General features: G+C 37.4%; 1 protein-coding gene across 4 annotated transcripts in view; it reads left to right on the top strand.

Moving 5' to 3' along the window:
* Positions 1-22866, top strand: part of LOC137736847 (uncharacterized) — a 31228-nt gene continuing 8362 nt past the window's right edge. For all 4 annotated transcript variants that reach the window (XR_015954727.1, XR_015954725.1, XR_015954726.1 and 1 more), the window contains exons 1-47: positions 1-252; positions 1190-1271; positions 1467-1570; positions 1679-1774; positions 1916-1960; positions 2135-2185; positions 2901-3004; positions 3146-3263; positions 3652-3753; positions 3899-4075; positions 4458-4615; positions 4925-5083; positions 7280-7372; positions 7541-7883; positions 8189-8302; positions 8677-8772; positions 8870-8937; positions 9079-9199; positions 9281-9502; positions 9628-9858; positions 9946-10055; positions 10938-11034; positions 11250-11348; positions 11437-11577; positions 11773-11841; positions 12301-12789; positions 12949-13263; positions 13390-13521; positions 13626-13739; positions 13832-14016; positions 14239-14347; positions 14424-14567; positions 15245-15520; positions 15741-16418; positions 16776-16994; positions 17278-17378; positions 17559-17854; positions 17969-18053; positions 18813-19514; positions 19620-19938; positions 20503-20661; positions 20767-20930; positions 21016-21196; positions 21277-21546; positions 21646-21852; positions 21942-21996; positions 22657-22787. Coding sequence is in view for 1 of the 4 variants with exons in the window: in XM_088682463.1 (XP_088538589.1) it covers positions 238-252; positions 1190-1271; positions 1467-1570; positions 1679-1774; positions 1916-1960; positions 2135-2185; positions 2901-3004; positions 3146-3263; positions 3652-3753; positions 3899-4075; positions 4458-4615; positions 4925-5083; positions 7280-7372; positions 7541-7883; positions 8189-8302; positions 8677-8772; positions 8870-8937; positions 9079-9199; positions 9281-9502; positions 9628-9858; positions 9946-10055; positions 10938-11034; positions 11250-11348; positions 11437-11577; positions 11773-11841; positions 12301-12789; positions 12949-13263; positions 13390-13521; positions 13626-13739; positions 13832-14016; positions 14239-14347; positions 14424-14567; positions 15245-15520; positions 15741-16418; positions 16776-16994; positions 17278-17378; positions 17559-17854; positions 17969-18053; positions 18813-19514; positions 19620-19938; positions 20503-20661; positions 20767-20930; positions 21016-21196; positions 21277-21546; positions 21646-21852; positions 21942-21996; positions 22657-22787 (8346 nt within the window). In the remaining 3 variants the exon portion in view is untranslated. The remainder of the gene's footprint in view (positions 253-1189; positions 1272-1466; positions 1571-1678; positions 1775-1915; positions 1961-2134; positions 2186-2900; positions 3005-3145; positions 3264-3651; positions 3754-3898; positions 4076-4457; positions 4616-4924; positions 5084-7279; positions 7373-7540; positions 7884-8188; positions 8303-8676; positions 8773-8869; positions 8938-9078; positions 9200-9280; positions 9503-9627; positions 9859-9945; positions 10056-10937; positions 11035-11249; positions 11349-11436; positions 11578-11772; positions 11842-12300; positions 12790-12948; positions 13264-13389; positions 13522-13625; positions 13740-13831; positions 14017-14238; positions 14348-14423; positions 14568-15244; positions 15521-15740; positions 16419-16775; positions 16995-17277; positions 17379-17558; positions 17855-17968; positions 18054-18812; positions 19515-19619; positions 19939-20502; positions 20662-20766; positions 20931-21015; positions 21197-21276; positions 21547-21645; positions 21853-21941; positions 21997-22656; positions 22788-22866) is intronic.

The raw sequence follows: 22866 nt of genomic DNA, 5'->3' as shown, positions 1-22866 counted from the left end.
ACGTTCACACGTCGGTTTACCGCTTCTGGTTCCTACGTAAGATTGTCCACACTGGTCCTTTCAGACCGCTCGCTTCTCTCTCTCTCTCTCTCTCTCTCTGAGCGTTTCAGCTGGCAAATCCTAATTCGACCGACGTCAATGGTAGTGCTCGGACGCCGATCACACTCAGTTTGCGCATTGTTTAGGTCGTGATCTCCGGCCGATCGTGTCCGGTTAGCGGCGGTCCGATTCCCTACCATGTTCGAAGCATACGTAAGGCTCTTCGTTCCTTTCTTCCCGATTTTTATGGTTTACGCCATGAATTTGACTGTATTACAGCTCTGTTTGATCGGTTTAGCTTGTTTAATTGTTGAAATTTGATGAATGCCCTTTGGTTACTGGCTTTGTTGGATCGTTATTACTGTATCTATGAATTTTTCTGTTTTTCTGATGTTAGGGAAGGTGTAGTGTGTATATATAGTGTATATCTTTGTGATTATTCATAGAGCTCAGTAATATTGCACTTGAAACTGTTCGCCGTGTGAATTTGCCAAACCGGTTTCTTTGGAATGTTTTGTTCCTCTGGTTAAGATAAACTAGTGCGTGCATGTTGAGAATTTCGATGGTTTGTAGTGAGCATTCTAAGTTCCAAGTTTCGAAGTACTCGTAATTTGGCTTTTTATAGTTTGTAGCGACCTAATTGTTCTTCTGGACATTGCACATTTTCTAAAAAGAAACATAAAATCATTAAAAACAAAGCAAAGTTATAATGTCGGATGACATTCAATACACTGAAACAATGTGAATAACGCCTGCAGCGGTCAATTGATACAGCTATCAGATATACAATTAATTAACCAGACTCAACTGGACCAAGCAAGAAATTCACTGACTGCCTAAGAAGCAATAGTCTTCCAGTTCATATTCAGCAGAAGAAAGGGGTATCTGTGAAATCATTGGCATGGGAAGTCCCAAATCTGACCCTTTGCCATATAAGGGAATCACTTACAACCGCTTTTGTCTCAAAGAATCTGTATTCCAAAGTCTATGGTAGATGAGATGAAAATCTTGTTCATGCATGTAGTTCTTTCTCTATAACAAAGTTATGTTTACCATATGAAAAAGGATTACGTAACATTAACAGACATGCATGTTTATTCATATCTAGCAGCTCTAGATGAAATGATAACTTGTAATGTTTTATTGGTAGGTTCTGCATTTGCTTCGAAGATATTTGGGGGAATATGTCCATGGACTCTCAGTTGAAGCTTTAAGAATCAGTGTCTGGCAAGGTTTGTTTATGACTTAAGTGGTCATGTTCTCTGTATTTTCTTGTCCTTCCTACCTAAGTTTTTAAGATTACTAGCTTACCATTATGTTTGTGAAACTTTTAAGCAACGTGCTTAGCGTATTTGCAATATGTACCCAACTGCAGTGTTTGATAATATAATGACTCGCTGATACTCTTATATATCCTCAATTAACAGGTGATGTTGTTCTCAAAGATTTGAAATTGAAGGCAGAGGCCTTAAATTCACTGAAACTTCCAGTCACTGTGAAAGCTGGTTTTATTGGTACCATTACATTAAAGGTATCAAGTGGCTCCAAACCTTCCCCTGGCTGGGATTTGGTTCTTAATTACTGCTGATAGTATGTTCACTTTTCTTTTCAATGTTCCTATTTTCCTCTTTCCTTGTAGGTTCCCTGGAAAAGTTTAGGCAAAGAACCTGTCATTGTTCTCATTGACCGTGTATTCATTCTTGCTTATCCACTTACTGATGGCCAGAATCTCAAGGTACGGTGATGTCCGTATAGTGGAAAAACTTATATTTCAATTGCACACTGTTGGAGGTGTCTTTTCTTATGTATTAAGATGATCTTGTTTTACATTACTATCATCATTAAATTATTGATTGTTACTAATTTTGTTGTGTAGGAGGACAGGGAAAAACTGTTTGAAGCCAAACTTCAACAGATTGAGGTAAAATGCAAATGTGTCTATGTTTGCTCTATCTAATTTTTTTAGGCTGCTAATATGGTTTTTATGGACATCTCTTTCATACCACCGTAATAGTTCTTTTAGAAGTAAAATGTGTGTTTCTCATAAAAAACTGGTAAAAGTGGCAAAAAAAAAAAATTTGTATATTGTGTGCAGGAAACAGAGGCAGCAACCCTTGAAGCAATGTCGAAGTCAAAGCTAGGAAGTGTATGATTCTTAATTTTATTACTATTTTACGTTGGGCATCTATTGTTGGTTAAATTTGTTATGCATCCTTAACCCTTTCTGTAGTAGTAGCTCTCCTCTTACATTACATCTTGCTTAATAATTAAAATAGGCTTTTTGCCACGTATTACTTGGATCTGGCTTTTTTCATTTTCCCTACATGAAACATAAAAACATGGCCTTTTTTGGCTCAAGCAATTTTTAGTGAGGCCACATAGCTCATAATAGGCTTTTTGCAAAGCCACAAACAAGATCATTCTTGGTGGCATGCACTTTTGATTTGTTTTTCCCTTTTCATAACCAAAACATTTGTCAAAGTAATGTTGGTTGTCTTTTTTTGATTGGGATATATATGGAGTTGGGTGATGTTGAAATATATGAAGTAGATATCTGTCATGAAAGTAGTGATGGGGAAGGAAATCATGTGGTGCTTGCTAGGAAATTCACATATGTTTGACATGATGGATTTGTTAAATATGTTACAAATAAGCATCTAACTCAAAAACTGAAGGCTTTATCCAGGGAAGTTCTCGTAACACTAAAATCAAAGTAGTACTTTGTGCTAACACCCATTGCATACAAACTCGATTGAATTAACACATCCTCTTTGTCTATTAAGTGAAATAGATGGTGTAATTCATTTCTCATTCTTGGGTACAAAATTTAGCAGTTCAGTTGACAGCTGACTATTTTGCAGCCACCTCCTGGGAATTCATGGCTAGGTTCCCTCATTGCTACTATTATCGGAAATCTGAAGATATCAATTAGCAATGTACATGTTAGATATGAGGATTCAACCAGGTTGGTAACTTCCTCAGCTTCTTTTGAAGTCTGAAATCTTCTATTTGTTTTGTATGTACCCAGTTTATTTCTACTTTTTTGCTCTCCAGACAAATTTTATCAATCTTAGCTTGGAATTTGTTTGGTTCTATTGTTTTGTAGCAATCCAGGACATCCATTTTGTTCGGGTGTTACTTTAGCCAAGCTGGCTGCTGTTACTATGGATGAGCAAGGGAATGAAACATTTGACACCAGTGGTGCACTTGATAAGTTGCGGAAGGTTAGCATTGTCTTTTATTCTTTAGGATCCGGGTTTTTGCGAGAATGCTTGTCTTCGATCACTATCTTTATAATTTTCTGGACTGCTTTGATTTATGTCAATACTAAGCCATCTAACAAAACAAGCAAAGCCACATCATAGGCCAACTGAATAAACCAAAAACCAGTAGTGACACTTTTGCACAAGTAATGGATCAGTCAAGACAAATCACACTATATCAAACATCCTTGAAATGTTTAGACAAGGACGCCCTACTTTGTAGGATTGCTTTGATAATTGTAACAATGTTCGTTGTGTTTTGTGATTTTCGTATTTATTTGTATGTTTTATGCTTTTACATGTAAATTTGATAATCTTATGTTGGATACAAATAATCTCCTTGTGACAGTCCTTGCAACTTGAGAGGCTTGCTATGTACCATGATTCTGGTAGTGTTCCTTGGAAGATAGATAAGGGATGGGAAGATCTTACTCCTGAGGAATGGATTCAGGTTTGTTCTTATGCTGCAGTATTACTACCCACTGTACTCTGCTATATTAAAGCGTCTACTTTTGGTAACATTGTCTGGCCTAACCTAATCTATATACTGCCTAAAAGTTCTGCTTTACTCTTTTCTTTGCATCAATGTGTACTAGATCTTTGAAGATGGTATAAATGAACCAGCTGCTGCTGCGAATCGCAAGTATTTGGTGTCACCTATAAATGGAGTTTTAAAATATCACCGCATTGGAGATCAAGAAAGAAATGATTCAGAGGTTCCGTTTGAGAAGGCTTCCCTCGTGCTGAGTGATGTTTCTTTGACTGTAATTGAGGTGCATAATGCGTTCCCCTTAAAATGTCTTATATTTTCCCTGTATTATTTTCATTCGTCCTCTCTCGTGTTCCGCCATTGAGAAGCAAATATTGAGATTTATATTTTTAATTCTTTCTTGGTCGGAGTTAAGAAAATGCAATGAAATTTCTTTGGAGGATCTCTTTCACATTGTAGTATCCCCGTATTCCTCTCCCTCTCTTCTCCCTCTCTCAGTGTTTTCTTCTAATATATAAGTATCGAGTAAAATTGCTTTTCTTAGCTCCCTGAGGAGAGTTGAGGTGTTAGTTTTCTGTTTTCGACAACCCAGAAAATTTGTCTTTTTTCGTACTTTCTTGGTATGCAGCTGGAGTGCTATAACTCATTACCACTGGTTTTTTTAGGCCCAATATTATGATTGGATAAAACTCTTAGAAGTTGTTTCAAGATACAAGACTTATGTTGTTGTTTCCCATCTGAGACCTGTGGTGCCAGTTTCAGAGGGTCCGTATTTGTGGTGGCATTATGCTGCTAAAGCATCCCTGCAGCAGAAGAAAATGTGGTAATATATATGTATATGCTACACTCTTCCTCTTTTATGGTCTATGTTTGTATGCCTGTTTACGGCCTCGTAGATTGTCTTAATTCAAGGCCTTTTTGTCAGCTTAATTCCTGTTCTTATTTTTAAAATATTCCCTTAAATTTTATAAAAAAAAAAAATACTGGAATTGAGTTGAACGTTGTGTTTAACTTTTCAAATATTCAGGGAAACTTCTGACCACATGCTTTTGGATGTATATTGCAAATTGGTGATGTACTTTTATGAATTTCCCGTGTTGGTTCTGACTTCACACTTGTTTTCCTGAATCAGTTACCGATTCTCATGGGACCGCATTCGAGATCTTTGTCAGCTTCGTCGCCGTTACATTCAGTTGTACGCCGGTTCACTGCAACACTTGTCAAATGTTAAGAATGCAGAAATTAGAGAAATTGAGAGAGATCTGGATCCTAAAGTAATTCTTTTATGGAGGTAAACCTTTTGACTTCATTACTATTTATTAAAACTGATTGTAGGGTTTAGGGGATGCATAAATTCTGTATTAAACTTGGCCTTACACCTCACGGTTATTATATCGGGTTCAAAGGAACCACAGTTGAATTTGGGTTGGATTTGGATTCTATTATTTAGGTGAAGTGTATGGAGTAGCAATTTGAACCCATTTGGCATATGGAATTTACAAAGTGATTAGCTTTTATTCTCTTAAATTAGTTGGAATAAAATGCCAAAGCAATAGGATTATTATGTTTGATTAAACTTGGAATGTAATCTTGGAATCCGTGGGGAATTACTTACATTTGTCGCTTTAAATTAGTTAGACTCAAGAAGGTATTGAATTTTGTCTTCAATCCAGATGTTACCTTTGAATGTCAGTGTAGGTTTCAATGGGGACAGTGCAATTTTGTCTTGCTTTTTTTATGTATTCCAAGATATGTGAACCATAGAATGTGCAATTTAAACAACTTTCCTTTCCATGGAGCAAGTATTAAAGACGCACAAGAGGATTTCCTGAGGATTTATAAATTTTTAGCATGTCTACATATTTGGGCTATATATTTGCCGGGCTTATAGAGAAGGTGGAAAAAGGACTTCAAAGTTGGAAGAAGGCGTTTTTATGCAGAGGTGGTAGATTAACTTTGATTCAAGCTGTGCTGAGAAGTATGCCAATTCATTACATGTCTTTGTTCAAACTTCTTTGTGGGGTGATTGGTCGGCTGGAAAAACTAATGAAAGGGTTTCCTTGGGAAGGGGTAGAGGAAGGAAAGAAAAACCATTTAGTTAAGTGGGAGGTAGTGATCAGAAGTAAGGAGGAAGGGGGTTTAGGTGTGGAGAATTTGAGCAAATGGAATAAAGCTTGACTCACTAAGTGGTTGTGGAGATTCCCAAAGGAATCAAATTCTCTCCGGCACAATGTGATAAGGAGCAAGTGCAGGATGGAGGCTAATGGGTGGGACGCAAGCCCTTCGCTGTGTGGTTTAAGTCGTAGTCCTTGATTAGATATTTCATCTGGTCTTTCTTCTTTCCTAGAGTGTTGCAAGTTTGAGGTGGGCAATGAGGAGAGGGTGAGGTTTTGGGAGGATGGTTGCTTGGAGGGTGGACCGTTGAAAAAGCAGTATCCTGGATTATTCTTGTTATCGAGAAAGCATGACCAGAGCATTTCAAGTTTTGTGGATTCTTCTCTTCAGCCATTGAGTTGGAATTTCAATTTCAGTCAAAAATTGAATGAGCTGGAGATAGCAGAGGCGGCTGGGTTATTAGAGAAGGTGGAAGATGTTTGTTTGATTCAATCAAGAGCAGATATTAGAAGGTGGAAACTAGATGGGTCAGGATCGTTCACTTGCAAATCCTATGGCTCCTTGTGCAACAATGGAACTGTGCAACATTTTCCACCCAATTCTCAGATTTGGAAAAAAGCTCTCCAAAAGTCAAAGTTCTTGCTTTGTTAGTGGCTATTGGGAAGGTCAACACCTATGATCAAGTTAAAAAGCGAAGGCCTTTCATTTGCATTTCTCCTCAGTGGTGCAGTTTGTGTAAATCAGAGGAGGAGAGTGTTAATCATATTTTTCTCCACTGTTCTTACTTGATACAGCTGTGGTGGAAATTGTTCAAGGAAGTTAGAGCTGGTTGGGTTATTCCAAAGGGATGTTTTGAGCTTCTAAGCCCCAAGGTCGAGGCTTTAGGAAAGGAGAGGAAAGCTAAAGCTTTGCGGGGCTGTTTGGTGTTGGCAGTTGTTTGGAACATTTGGTTGGAGGGTAATAGAAGAATTTTTTTAGGATTATAAGGGAGTAGAAGGAGAGGAACAATGGGGTAGAGTTAGATACTGGGCATCAGTTTTGGATGAGTTCAGGGTTTATTCCCTTTCTTATATAGTGATGGATGTGTTAGCAGCTGTAAAATGAAGTTGGCTCAGCTTAGTTACTAGTAAAGTAGTCCTACTTGAAGGGTCTTAGCTAGTTTTTCTAGTTGGTGGATTTCTTATCCACTTGTTGTAATTCCTACATTGTGTTAATAAAATTCTATTGTTTCTTCTTAAAAAAAATTTCTGGGTTTATTTGCTGAAGGGAATGCTTACCCTGTTCCTGTAACATTTGTATGTTAATAAATACAGTCTAGAAACATTCAATATATGATATTGTACTCATTGGATATTGGGCATGTATTATGTAGGTTACTTGCACATGCAAAGGTAGAATCTGTTAAAAGCAAGGAAGCAGCTGAACAGAGGTCATTCCAGAATCAAAGCTGGTTTTCATTTATGTGGTTAGTCAGGACTCGGAACTGCTCCATTACGATCTCTGTGTTCTATGATTGTTTCTGGGTCACGGCTGTGCTTAAATTGTTTTGACCTCTATATTTATGAAAGCTCTGCATGTAGCTTTATCCACGTACACCTCTCAATTTGTGTAGTGCCACTTTTTTTTCCCTCAGGCGTACACCTGCTGAAGATTCTGCCATTGTAGATGCTTCCGAGGGGTCACAGTTAGTGGAAGAAAGACTGACTAAAGAGGAATGGCAGGCAATCCATAAGTTGCTGAGTTATCAGCCAGAAGAAGCACATTCAGGAAAAGACGTGCAGAATATGATCCGGTTTTTGGTAACTGTGTCTGTTGGTCAAGCAGCTGCTAGGATCATTGATATAAATCAAACGGAAGTTGTGTGTTGTAGATTTGAGCAACTTCAAGTCTCAACCAAGTTTAAAAATCGAAGTACCTACTGTGATGTGTCCTTAAAATTCTATGGTTTATCTGCACCTGAAGGCTCGCTTGCCCAGGTTTGTTTCCATATAAATGTCAGAATTTGATTTAGCAGTAACAGATTTTAAGTTGGTGACGGGAGAATGTTAGTGTGAATCGTAACTGTTTTGATGTGAATATTTTCTAAATTTAGTGAATTTCTTTATTTTGAAGTGGTTTTAAATTTTTATTTTAACAGCACTTAATCTCCCTCCTCTCCTTTTCTTACATGTGAATTTCTGATATTAATCTGACACAGAATCAATATGATGCTATGTTGCGCCATTGCATCTTGTTTTTAAGTTACTCATCTTTTTCTTCCTGCCCTTTTTTCTTTTGGCAGAGTGTCTGTAGTGAGCAGAAGGTGAATGCACTAGCTGCTAGCTTTGTACACTGTCCAGTTGGAGAGAATGTTGACTGGAGGCTGTCGGCTACAATTTCTCCCTGCCACGTCACGGTGATTGTCCAATCTTTGAACACACACACACACACACACACACACATATATATATATATATAGAGAGAGAGAGAGAGAGAGATCCTCAATCTTTTGTTTGATTTCTGTATTTTGGTCAGTCTTCTTGACCAACGTCCTTGTTTTTCTTCTCCCCTCTTAATACAATCATCTCTTTATTAAAAAAGAAGAAGAAAAAGAAAAGAGAGAGAGAGAGAGAGAGAGAGAGAGTGAAACCTAGTTCACATTACTATCATCTTGAAATGGTACATGCATGGATCCTTAAGGCTCAGTTTTGATTTTCTTTGTGTTCTTCCTCTCTTCTTTTGTTCACCTTCCTTATGACATGGAGCTTCCTGAATCTTTTCTCGTTGCAGGTTTTGATGGAAAGCTTTCATCGATTTTTAGAATTTGTGAAAAGGAGTAATGCAGTTAGTCCTACTGTCACGTTGGAAACTGCAACTGCTTTGCAGGTAATGATATCATCATTGTTAGTATTTTTTAATGAGATGCGTTTAATACGACACTATACTCGTTCACTAATCTTTTATCATTCATTTTTAAGAGCAGATGAAAATTGAGCAAGTGACTCGTAGAGCACAGGAGCAATTTCAAATGGTATTAGAAGAACAAAGCAGGTTAGTATGCTTTATGTATACGGAATACTGATCCTGTTTCAGGTTTTCTATTTCTATTTTTTCTTTTTTTATACTCTGTATAGAGTAAAGCAACTGAGTAATTTTTTTACATTGCTCTTATGTTTACTGATCCTGTTTCAGGTTTGCTCTTGATATCGACTTAGACGCTCCAAAAGTAAGAGTTCCTATCAGAACTTGTGGCTCTTCCAAATGTGATAGCCATTTTCTTTTGGATTTTGGTCATTTCACGCTGCACACCAAGGTATGCCTTTTTTTCTAATGATCTTTCCAAATTGTGCCTGATTGATTTGCATTACCTGAAATGATATATTAATCATTGCAGGATAGTCAGCATGATGAACAGAGGCAGAACTTATATTCTCGGTTTTTTATAACTGGAAGAGATATTGCTGCCTTTTTTGTGGATTGCGGTTCTGACCGTCAAAGTTGCACTTTGGATGTACCAGATTATGATAATCACCTGCTTTTATCTCCTACCCCTGACAATGTTGAGAATTGCTATTCTCTGATAGATAGGTGTGGAATGGCTGTACTTGTTGATCAGGTAATTTGCCACATTCCTCTCCTGCTTGTTAATTTTTATATTATTTGGTGTACAAGTTTTACTCCGGTTCATTTTGATTAGATATGTTGCTTATTATTTCATACCTATGCATCTTTGAATTGCAGATTATAGTGCCCCACCCAAGTTACCCATCAATGCGCATCTCAATTCAAGTGCCAAACCTTGGGATTCACTTTTCACCATCGAGATTCCAGAGGCTCATGAAATTGTTATACATATTCTGTGGTACATTGGAAACTTGCAATGCCAGTCAGCCTGCTCTTGATGATTTTCAAGCAGAAACTCCATGGAGTTTGTCAGATCTTTCTACAGAAGCTAGAATTTTAGCATGGAGGGTATGTCGTCATTCAATCGAGCAAGTTGTTAGTTTTATTCGTATTTCAGTGTCTGATGTTATTTTCCCCTCTATTTTTCCTATTCAGGGGATTGGCAATTCTGTGGCTACCTGGCAACTATGTTATCTTGTGTTGTCAGGAATAAATCTTTATGTGCTGGAATCTGAAAAGTCACTGAGTCACCAGCGACACACAAGGTTGCTTCTCTCTTTCTTTCTAGGTAATTTTAGTACGGAGAGAGTATACATTAGAAATACCAGAAAGTTACTGCCAAATTTTCACTGAACCATTACAAGATCTTGCTAGATGGTAATAAAAAAAGGAAAATGAGACTACTAATAATTGGATCATATTCCTGCATTTCTGCTTGCTGTTGCGGATAACAGAACGTAACGAATTTCTTGCAACTGAGAAACGAAGGACAAGATGATCCATAGTCTCAGCACTATCTTTCCACGTACAACCCAATCAACCTTCCAAATGCTGGAGCAGGGGAAAGAAATAGGCATGCACCCATTAAAACCTTGTAATGAGGTGTAACGTTAATAATATTCCCGTGGCCAGCGAGATACTACAACTTGTCAGCATCCGTCATCCTTATCCTTACAGAGTATAGGTAATCCAAAAATGTATAAACTGGCTATAGCTCGTAGTCGTGGGACAACATATTAAGGGTTGGAGCCCAGTGAAATCCTCCATTTGACTGAGTAGAGTACCAAATCATATAATTGGCAACAAGATAAAGCTCTGGAGGAGATCCTTCAAGGCATACTGTCCATTGATTATGCCAAAGCTAAATCTGCACCCTTCACCCTCGTTAGTGCCATACCATGGGAAGAGGTCCACCTGGACTTCTTCCCAATTCTCTTACCGATTCTATATGGCTCCATCACCACATTTGCACGCTACTAACCCCATCCAAGAGCATGTACTGCACTTATAGCTTTTCTTACTCTGCCTACAGTTTGGTGTCTTTTTTGAGCAATAGAAATGTTTTGGTTGTGCATTTCTTGCTTTTATCTCCTGCAATCAAATGTTTTATGCTACTAACTGAAAATTTCTAAATTTGGATGGTACAGCATGGCTGGTCGACAAGTATATGAGGTTCCCCCAGCAAACATTGGTGGTTCACTGTTTTGTGTCGCTGTAAGTTACAGGGGAATGGAAAATCAAAAGGTATGTCAAATTTGTTGGAAATGATAGTTTACTGTCTGAAGGACAAACAGGGGAATTAAATATTTATGTCCGTGCTGTCAACTTGACATCTGAATTATTGGATTGTGGAAGAATCATAGTCATGCTATTGTTTATTTTGTTCAAGCCTTGCTTGAAGCTGGGCATATCTTTCCTTATTCAAATCATACATGTTATAGATTTCGATTTCTTTCCAGGCTTTGGAGTCTCCTACTACCTTGATTATAGAGTTTCGGGCTGAGCACGAGAAGGCCATTTGGTTGAAAGGGCTTATACAAGCTACATATCAAGCTTCTGTATGATATAAGATCTATCTCTTAACTTAAAACTCCTATTTACTTATCTTCTTGGTGATATCTAAATTTGTATTTATTTTGCATATAGGCTCCTCCATCAGTTAATGTATTGGGAGAAACAAGCGATCCCGTAACTGACTATGGTGAAACCCAGACTATGAATTCAAAAACAGCTGACCTTGTTATTAATGGGGCACTGGTGGAGACAAAGATATTCATTTATGGAAAGGTTGGTTTTTCTTTTGGTTGATTCATCAGGTCAAAGTATCCACAGCGTCCTGCTTCCCATCATTTGTGGTTATTTTGGGAAATGATTAGCCACCTGTGGGCCTTACTACTTATATGAAGAAACAAATGGAAAAAAACTTACAAGGCTACTGATTAACGAAATCTGACAGTGTTCTTTTCCTACTATATTGTGCAGACTGGTGATAAAGTTGATGAAGAATGTTGCGAGACTCTTATTCTTGAGGTTCTTGCCAATGGTGGAAAGGTTTGTTGCTAGTTTATACTTCATTTATGATTTTATTAAGGGTGAATGTGGAATTATATGAGATTTTTAAAGTAAAAAGTCAAATGCAATTTTTCACCCTGTTCATCTTTGTTATTGTATTTGTGCCCTTGATCTGACTTGGGTATTTACCCTATATTACTTGAATTGATAGGGAGAGTGGCATCAGAATTTTGGCTACTGGCGGGGAAGATGTTTCCATGTTTGGAACATAGTTCATATTTCACTGTTCTCTGTCCGTCAGATTTGATATTGTTGATATTTCTGTTTTAGATTTCTTGGGGTTGTGGTATATTGGAACATACTGTAACAAGCGTTCTTCTACTTTACCCTCTAGTTTGTTTTTTTCCCACTATCTTCTTGTATCATGTTCAAGGGTTCTTAGCTAGTTGTCATGCATAAGTGTTTTGGTATTAATTACTATGCCATTTTGTTTTACAGTTGCACATGATTCGCTGGGAAGGTGACCTGACACTTAAGATGAAACTGCACTCTTTAAAAATCAAAGATGAGCTTCAAGTTCGTCTGTCAACAACCCCCCAGTATTTAGCTTGCTCCGTGCTAAACAATGACAATCTAGTTTCTTCTCCTGGCATAGTAGATCCACACATGAAAGAAATGTCTGCGTTGCTTCATGAGGATGATGATACGTTTATAGATGCTTTGCCAGATTTTATGTCTATCTCAGATACAGGCTTAGGTTCACAGATAATGGATATGGATACATGTGCAACCACTGAGGACGTCAATGATGATACTGGATTTGCAACTCCACAGGCCATAATTCATGAAAAAAAATTGGTTAAGGAAAAGGTCATTTCTGGTGAGATATTTTATGAGGCGGATGGCGGTGATAATTCAAATTTTGTTTCTGTTACCTTCTTGACTCGGAGTTCTAGCTCGCCTGATTATGATGGTATTGATACGCAGGTATTACTGACATGAGCAGTCGACTCAACTTTAGTTATAGTTCTGGATCTTTGTTCGATTGGTTTTATTTGCAATGCAAAACTAAATTAATTAGTGTATCTTACAAATAGAAAAATCTTTATCTCCACTGTTAATGCTTTGTCCTGAAATTTTTTTCAGATGAATCTCCGCATGTCAAAATTGGAGTTCTTTTGCAACAGACCCACTCTTGTTGCTTTGATTGATTTCGGCCTGGATTTAAGCTCTGTGTATGATGTGGAAGGTAGTGCAGACATAACTAAGGTTCCAGATGATAAACCTTTGATGAACAAAGAAAAGAATGAAGAAAGTATCAAAGGGTTGCTGGGTTATGGTAAAGGTCGTGTAGTATTTTATTTAAACATGAATGTTGACAATGTGACTGTGTTTCTTAACAAAGAGGATGGCTCTTCATTTGCAATGTTTGTGCAAGAAAGTTTCCTGCTGGATCTTAAGGTGATGGGAATGTTGTGATTTACAATTATTTCGATGTGTTGGTTGATACCACTGTGAGTAGTTTCAGACTTGATATTTTTGGTCTCAAATAACTGTATTACTGACTTGAGTTGTTTGTTTGTTAAGGTCCACCCAAGTTCTCTTTCCATTGAAGGTACCCTAGGAAATTTTAGGCTACATGATATGTCTCTTGGAACAGATCACTGTTGGGCTTGGCTTTGTGATATACGTAATCCAGGTGTTGAATCCCTTATCAAGGTACAGATGGAATCAATTATCAGCTATTGCATTGCAGACATAATTTGTTTTTACTGTGATATTTCTTTCATTATGAGAATTTTATCTTTCTATTTGTTTTGCAGTTCAAATTTAACTCCTATAGTGCCGAAGATGATGACTATGAAGGATATGATTACAGTTTGTGTGGCCGACTTTCTGCTGTCCGCATCATTTTCCTCTATAGGTTTGTTCAGGAGGTATGTTGGGCATTGCTCTCAATCATTTGAATACAACTTTCACAGGGATGTGTTATTGTGTGTAACCTAAATGCTTGGACATGCTAATGCAGATAACAGAATACTTTATGGAACTTGCCACCCCAGATACCGAAGAGGCAATCAAACTTGTTGACAAAGTGGGAGGCTTTGAGTGGCTAATTCAGAAATATGAGATTGATGGAGCTACAGCGTTGAAGCTGGACCTGTCACTTGATACTCCAATAATCATTGTTCCCAGGAATTCAACAAGCAAAGAGTGCGTGAATTTGGATTCTTTTTTTACTAAGCGCATATTTGGGTAATTAAATAGTTGGGTTGCTTTTGAATGAAGAAGCACCCTAAACAGAAGCAGGAAGAGAAAAGGACAACTTCAAGATTTTGTCTCTTTATGTCTGGATCTTGTATTTTCAAAGTTAAATACATTTGTTATATCCGTATTTACGGTTGACATTTGTCTCTATATTTTATGTAATTGCAGTTTCATTCAACTTGATCTGGGCCAGCTAAAAGTCACAAATGAGTTTAGTTGGTATGGTTCCCCTGATAAAGATCCTTCAGCTGTCCATATTGATGTCCTTCATGCTGAGGTAGGTGATTTTTATATCTTTTTATTGGACGTGATGATTGAAATTACTGAACTAATTTAATACTCTGACATTTCAGATCCTGGGGATCAGCATGTCTGTAGGAATTGACGGTTGCTTAGGCAAATCAATGATACGAGAAGGCAAAGGACTTGATGTTTACGTGAGGAGAAGTTTGAGGGATGTCTTCAAAAAAGTTCCAACATTTGCTCTTGAAGTGAAGGTAATATTGTGGGTGAAATGTTAAATTTTATTGATTTTATTTTTTTTATAACGTTGTGGCAGATAACACACCTTTAGTAGGCATTACGATGGGGGGCTGTTTAACTTACCATTGTTGATATTTGCATAGTTGATGATTGATACACGTGGACGAACTTCTGATTGAGTTCATCCTGCATTGATTGGTAGTGATACATGTACAACATCATATTAAGTGCATTGGGTCATAATATTGTTTCAAATGGTGAACATACTTAGGAATTGCTTAGCATTTTGGACCAATCCTTTACTTTTTTGGTAGTCAATATATGGTGATCTAGCTTATTCATCCTCCATTTGCTTCATTGTTGTGATCACGTGTTTTTAACTTTATATGATATATCCCTGCATATATGTTTCTATACAGGGAGCTTCAATCGAAGGATGCCTCACCTTGTATTTCAATGATCCGAACCGTATTATTTTAGGTCTTCTCTCATATATCACCATTGCAAAATATCACTCAAATCTGAAACCATTTACCACTTAATTAAATGGTTGTCATTTAATGTTTCCTTGAAATAACATATTCTTCTATTTTCTTGGCTACTCCCCATATTGCCAATTGGTTTTATTCTGTCATCATGCAGACTGTCATATTTCTCTGTTGATTCCTACCCTTTGATTGTCTTGTACCAGGTTGGCTTATTGCACGGTGTCATGTCTGACAAAGAATATAAAGTCATTCTGGACTGTGCATGCATGAACTTATGCGAAGAGCCAAAGCTTCCCCCTAGTTTCCGTGGTGGTAAATCTGGTTCGATGGATACAATGAGACTGCTGGCTGATAAGGTCAACATGAACAGTCAACTCCTACTATCAAAAACTGTTACCATAGTGGCAGTTGTAATTGATAATGCCCTATTGGAATTGTATAACGGCATTCATGCTGAGTCTCCTTTTGCTCAAATTGCTGTGAGTACTTGCATCAATCACATTTAAGTAGAGTTCATTTTGAATTGTGTGTATTTAGGTCCTGTTTTAGCTCTCTGAGATTTCAACTTTCATTTTAGTGGTAAGATTTCGAACAGAGTTGTTTGTTGTTTTCTGGCATTGTATGTCTGTTCTGATCGTGTACTTGTTCTCAGAAAAAATAAAAACAGAATCTTATGTAATTTGTTTCTCTGTTTAACAGATCGAAGGTCTTTGGGTAACGTATCGGATGACTTCATTGTCAGAGACAGATCTCTACATAACCATTCCGAAATTTTCTGTTGTTGACATTCGCCCCGATACAAAACCTGAAATGCGCCTAATGCTTGGATCATCCGCTGATGATTCCAAGCAAGTTTCTTTTGGAAGTTTGCCCCTTTCCTTAAATACAGGGAGCTTTAGAAAAAAAGACTCTGATGCTGAATTTTCTCATGTGGATTTACCAATATCAACAATGTTCTTGATGGACTATAGATGGCGCAAATCTTCCCAATCATTTGTGGTTAGGGTTCAGCAACCTCGAGTTCTTGTTGTAGCTGATTTCCTTCTGGCTGTGGGTGAGTTTTTTGTGCCTGCATTGCGAACAATAACTGGTAGAGAGGAAGTGATGGATCCTACAAATGATCTTATTGGTAAAAGCTGTAGCATAGTATTCTCTGGACCTATTTACAAACAGATAGAAGATGTGGTGCACTTGTCTCCAAGTAGACAGTTAGTAGCAGATTGTTTGCACATTGATGAATATACATATGATGGATGTGGAAAGACCATCCATTTGAGTGAGGAAACGGACACAAAATATCTTCATTCAACTAGGCCTCATCCCATTATTATAATTGGGTGTGGAAAGAAGTTGCGATTTATGAATGTCAAAATTGAGGTACAGATCCATCCTTTCATATGCGACAATAGTTGTGTTCTTTTTCAATTGTTTTTAATGCAGCATCAGAACATGCCTAAAATTTCAGTACTATTTAGAAGGTCTGCAACGGGTTTGGGGAAAATGTTTTCCAATAAATATCATGAAGCATAGGTATAGGATTCAGAAACCAGAAAAACGACTATAGAGGTACAAAGACCATTTCAGTGTAGTCAGTAAAAGATAGAAAAAAAGTGTATCAATTTTTTATATGTGTTGTTTTGTTTTACTTATTTTATGTTTAGTTTGTTTTTCTCATCCCTCAGTAATTGGCATGTGTTCCAACTATCGATTGACGCTTTCCCGTTAATACATCAGAATGGTTCTATTTTGAGGAAGTACACACATTTGAGTAATGATAGCAGCTACTCGTTATCTTTTGAGGATGGTGTGGACATCACATTGCTGGACAGTTACTCATCTGATGAGGACAAGAAGAGTCTAGAAGACTCTCATAAATCGTCAGACACCTCAAATATTTCTTCGGATTCTGAAAGTGATCCAAATATGATCCCGAGTTTCAGTTTTGAAGCACAGGTAAGTAAGTCATTATTAACATAAATGTTTCGCAAAGTAATTCATGGCATAGCGCTTTACATTGAAATTTGCAAACTGATTGAAACCATTGGTAGATTATTTTGTGGTAATCTGATTGTATGCTACACAGTGCTTCCATAAGTTACTACTTAAGTGCTTATTAGTTATACTGGGATCAATATCTCTAGCATATCATTTTTTTAGCTTATATTATGCTGATAACCTTTTGTGCAGTTGGTTTTGATGTTCTGTTCATTTTTGGATTACTTATTTTGGCTTTTAGGTAGTTTCTCCTGAGTTTACCTTCTATGATTCTTCAAAGTCTTGTCTGGATGATTCATATGGTGAAAAGCTTCTCCGTGCAAAGTTGGATTTTAGCTTCATGTAAGAGTTTTCATATTTGTTTTTCCCATACTTCTACACTTTTTCCAGGGAAAAGGTAGGGCGCAATAGAAGTTACTCTGAAAGCTTGCGTACTTGAAATTTAACACTTATTATACTCCTAAATGTATTACGTGAAAAAAAAAATTTGCACTAACTGAGCTAAATAACCTGTTAATATAGGTATGCATCCAAAGAAAATGATACCTGGGTTCGAGCCCTGGTGAAAGATCTTACAGTTGAGGCTGGTTCTGGTCTTATTGTTCTTGATCCAGTGGATATATCAGGGGGTTACACTTCTGTGAAGGACAAAACAAATATGTCCTTGTTATCAACTGATGTTTGCTTCCATCTTTCACTGAGTGTTGTTTCTCTTATACTTAATTTGCAAACCCAGGCAACATCAGCATTGCAATTCGGAAATTCTATGCCACTGGCTGGATGTACCAATTTTGATCAAATTTGGGTGTCCCCGAAAGGTATTTTCTCATACTCTCCGGTGAAGTTTAATATCTTAATTACTTCATTTCTTTTCATCAGAATGGCTGTCATGTCAGTCATCAAAGACTTAACATTGTTGTGTATTTATGTAGAAAATGGTTCCTGTTACAACCTTACCTTTTGGAGGCCTCGAGCACCTTCAAATTATGTTATACTGGGAGATTGTGTGACATCAAGGTAGAATTGAATGGAATGTTTTTCAGGGAACACTATTTTCTTAATGAAATGAAAATTACAATCTCTAGACAAGCAGTCCACATAAACGGAGATGAAACTAAAGGGTCCTATTTTACAAGAAGAGTCATCAAAGAATTTGGCCCCATGCTGCATATCCTTATGTGTTTTATAAATATAATTTATGTAGATGAATTCCCAAGTAGTAATAAATTAAAAAGGAAGGCAATGTAAATATCATAACTATGAGTTAATCTGGTGATCTTGTTTGTATGTGTCATGGTTACGAGTGTAAAGGTGGACTTCTTTTCCATTGCATGTACTTTTTGAGCATATACACTCAAATCTTGAGAAGAAGAAAAAATCTGTTCGTTGTACGTTGCCATCAGGTAGAAACTTCCCAGGCATGTGCTAATGCTCCTTTATCATTAGAAATTAGTAATCTTGGTGAGTCTTATTAAAGTTTGTTTAACCTGCATAAATTTTATTGTATCAAAGCAATTTACATGTGCCCGTGCCTATGTAATCATGATTTGTATTATTTTCATCTAGTTGTCCGGAAGTAAAAGGAACATAAAGTAGATGACCTAATTAATAATATATGGATGGTTTGGGTACAGCTCACGGTATTTCGTTTATTTTCTTGATTGTTGATCTGTCTGGGGAAGATACTCACCTTGTTTGTTCAAGTTGTTCTGTTTAGTGTGATAGTGTGTTTCGATGCTATACTTAATTATTTTTGGTTTCTTGTGATGTCATCAGGCCAGTTCCTCCTTCACAGGCAGTAATGGCAGTGAGTAATGCATATGGGCGTGTGCGTCAACCAATTGGTTTTAATCTCATAGGCTTGTTCTCTACTATTCAAGGATTTGGTGGGGGGGATTCTGATGTTGGTAGTGATTGTTCTCTTTGGATGCCCGTAGCACCACCCGGATACATAGCATTGGGTTGTCTAGCAAATATGGGGAAAGAGCAGCCACCTAATCATATAGTTTATTGCCTACGTTCTGATCTTGTTACTTCAACAACATATTCAGAATGCTTATTTTCTTCTCCATCAAATCCTCATTTTGCATCTGGATTTAGCATCTGGCGCGTGGAGAATGTTCTTGGATCATTTCATGCCCATTCTTCTACTGAATGCCCTTCTGAAGACAATTGTTGTAACCTCAATCATCTTCTTCTTTGGAATTGGAATCGGCAACAATCTTCTCCTATAGAATCTGCCTCAAATTTGGCTGTTGACAATAAGTATGTAAGTCACCAAACCAGAAACCAGACTGGAAATTCTTCTCGATGGGATATAGTCAGATCAATTTCAAAGGCAAATAATTGTTTTATGTCGACCCCCAACTTTGAGAGAATCTGGTGGGACAAGGGTAGTGAGCTCCGCCGACCAGTCTCAATATGGCGGCCCATCGCGCGTTGTGGCTATGCTATATTGGGTGATTGCATAACCGAAGGGTTGGAAATTTTATCTTTGTGTGTTCTGCATCAGGTTTTAGTTAGTTGTATTTTTATTGTTATTGTGATTTTTGCTAACCAACATGTGTTCTTTCTTTCTTTCAGCTTAGAACCTCCAGCTGTGGGCATAATTTTTAAGGCTGATGATCCTGAAATATCTGCGAAACCTGTGCAATTTACTAAAGTTGCCCACGTTGTAGGGAAAGGTTTCGATGAAGTATTCTTTTGGTACCCACTTGCTCCGCCTGGTTATGCATCTCTTGGATGCATAGTCTCCAGGACGGGTGAAGCCCCATGTGTTGATACAATTTGTTGCCCTAGGATGGATTTTGTTAACCAAGCTAATATTCTTGAGGCGCCAATTTCAAGATCTTCGACTTCAAAGGGATCTCAGTGCTGGAGCGTTTGGAGAATTGAAAATCAGGTTGGGTTTCTATCTTTCTTTATTCAGTTTATTTAATTTTGTGTGGAGTTAGTGGGGGGGCTGGGGAGGGGATTGGGAGACATAAACTAAAGATCTAACCTAAAGATAACTGGTGGCCACAGCCTATACAAGAAATTAAGTTACATTCAGCTCAAAACTTGCACCTAATCATGTAAGAAGTATCCTACATTTCTTGGTCACCAAAGTTCTTCAAGAACCTAAATATTTATTCTGGCCCCAAAAAGTCCACTGCCCTGCCTTGTCATCAAATATCTTGTTATTTATATCTATAAAAATAAATAATTAAAAAAAAAAAAAGCCAGAAAGAAGCCAGATCTTGTTAGATGAATATTTGGTTACCTGTCGGTCTAATCTGTCATGTAAGTATGCAGCTACCATGCCTGAAGTTTGGTAAAAAAATTATGAGAGAAAAGTAACTTTTGCCTTCATATGAAGTTTTTATTTTTATTTTACAATGATGTGTTTGTATTTAACTTATTATGTTTATTGTGCCATAACTATACAAGTTTTTACGTAATTTGGGGCTCTCTTCTGTTTCTGCAGGCCTCCACTTTTCTTGCACGGGCTGATTTGAAAAAACCGTCAAGCAGATTGGCTTATGCTATTGGTGATTCCTTGAAGCCAAGGACTAGGGAAAATATAACAGCAGAGGTGAAGCTGAGATGCTTCTCTTTAACTGTTCTAGACAGCTTATGTGGAATGGTACGTCTTATAAACACCTTTCTAAATGCATAAACTGATGTAAAGGTGGTTTTCATTTCATACTGTTAGTTGTCTTGGTTATGTTGGATAACTTCGATTTTTCAGATGAAACCACTTTTTGACACGACAATCACCAATATCAAGCTTGCAACACATGGCCGACTGGAGGCTATGAATGCAGTACTGATTTCCTCTATTGCTGCATCAACATTCAATACTCAATTGGAAGCGTGGGAGCCACTTGTGGAGCCTTTCGATGGAATATTCAAGTATTATATGAGCTCTTTCTATTTGATTTTGAGTTCAGTTAAATTTTTGTAATACTCAGGAACTATTTTTGTTGACTTTGTCAAGGTTTGAAACTTATGATACTAATGTGCACTCGCCATCAAAATTTGGGAAGACAGTGCGTATTGCTGCCACCAGTATCCTTAATTTAAATGTCAGTGCTGCAAACCTTGAAACTTTTATTGGGAGTGTTCTTTCGTGGAAAAGACAATTAGAACTTGAACAGAAAGCAATGAAGATAAATGAGGTAATACCTAGGTTTGATTTCTTGTGTACCTATGCTTCCTGTATTAACAATACTTTGAATACCAAATTGTGTCTTTGCAGGAAGCTGGTGGTCTATATGGACAAGGAGAGGACCAGACTCTCTTTGCATTGGATGAAGATGACTTTCAGACTGTAATTGTAGAGAATAAACTTGGGTGTGAGATATATGTGAAAAGAGTTGAGGAAAACTCAGACAGAGTGGACCGGTTACATCATGGTGACTACATTTCCATATGGGTGCCGCCTCCAAGGTTTTCTGATAGGTTCAATGTTGTAGATGAATCTAAGGAAACACGTTATTATGTTGCTATACAGATACACGAAGCCAAGGTCGTTACTGTGGTTAAATTTATTGTTTTTTCTTACCTTAAATGTCGTATCATTTTGTTTTCTACTTTCAGGAGATAAGATTGATTCTTTTGTTTGCAGGATTTACCTATTATAGATGATGGTAACAGCCATAATTTCTTCTGTGCTTTGCGCCTTGTTGTTGATAGTCAAGCAACAGATCAACAAAAACTTTTTCCTCAAAGTGCAAGGACAAAATGTGTTAAGCCTGCAGTTTCAGAATTCAATAACTTGAATGAAGGCACGGCGGAATGGAATGAACTTTTCATATTTGAAGTTCCCCGGAAGGTTTCTGACTTAGTTATTACTGGATTTTACTCTTTCCTCCCACTCTTTTATTCTTTAAGTTTCCAAGATTGAGTGTGCAAGTGTTGCAGGGCCCAGCTAAAGTGGAAGTGGAGGTGACAAACCTTGCAGCAAAAGCAGGAAAGGGTATGTACTATCGGTAACCTTCCCTGAATTATGCTTTCTTTCTTGTTTTGAACTTGCATCCACATATATTGATTCATGCACTTAGGTTGTTGAGTCACTAGTTTATCTAGAATTAATAAACCTCTGATTCAATAGGGGAATGAAATCTTCAGCGCATTGAATATCTTCTCCCACGGTTACTACATATTGAAGAAAGTTGAGGTTCCACCATAAAACCAATTGGCATTATGGGGAATAGCCCAACTATTTATAAGCACATGCAGGGTCCCTCCTCTCATCAATAAGGGATTCGTTCTCAACACATATTCCATCTTGCATGTTTATGATATATTCTGATGGCTATCTGTTGCTGCTCTGAACGTGTTTTTTGGATAGGTTTTTACCAAATCCGAGCTTCACTTTGTATTAACTGCTTTCTTTTTTTCCAGTTCATTTATTAATCATGTGTACTTGACAAATGTATCCCGACTGTTCTCTTTTGAATCTTTTTTCGTTTTTCTTTATCTTTTTGGTTGGATATTTTGGGCCTATTCATGCAGAAGGATATGATACTACATAGTAATCATTATTTTCCCGTTTTCTTTGCAATTTCTTACTGAATATAATCATCTGGAGGCAAATTTCTTATGCATTTGTTATGGTCTCAATACAATGATACAGGGGAAGTTGTGGGTGCACTCTCATTTTCTGTTGGGCAAGGTGCAAATGTGTTGAGGAAAATGGCTTCAGTTAGGGTGTTCCATCAAGGTCATGATGTTCAGAACGTAGTATCACATCCACTAAGGGGCAGGGTGAGCATATTTCACCTTATTTATGCATTGATCGGTGTCATTGGTTGTGCACATGTACTGTCTTAGCAATTGACTGTTC

Source organism: Pyrus communis, chromosome 13 (assembly GCF_041283825.1).
Source record: "Pyrus communis isolate YQ-2024b chromosome 13, ASM4128382v1, whole genome shotgun sequence".
In the NCBI taxonomy this organism is placed as follows: domain Eukaryota; kingdom Viridiplantae; phylum Streptophyta; class Magnoliopsida; order Rosales; family Rosaceae; genus Pyrus; species Pyrus communis.
The sequence above is the reverse complement of the archived record's forward strand: the minus strand, read 5'-3'. Positions and strand labels throughout refer to the sequence as shown.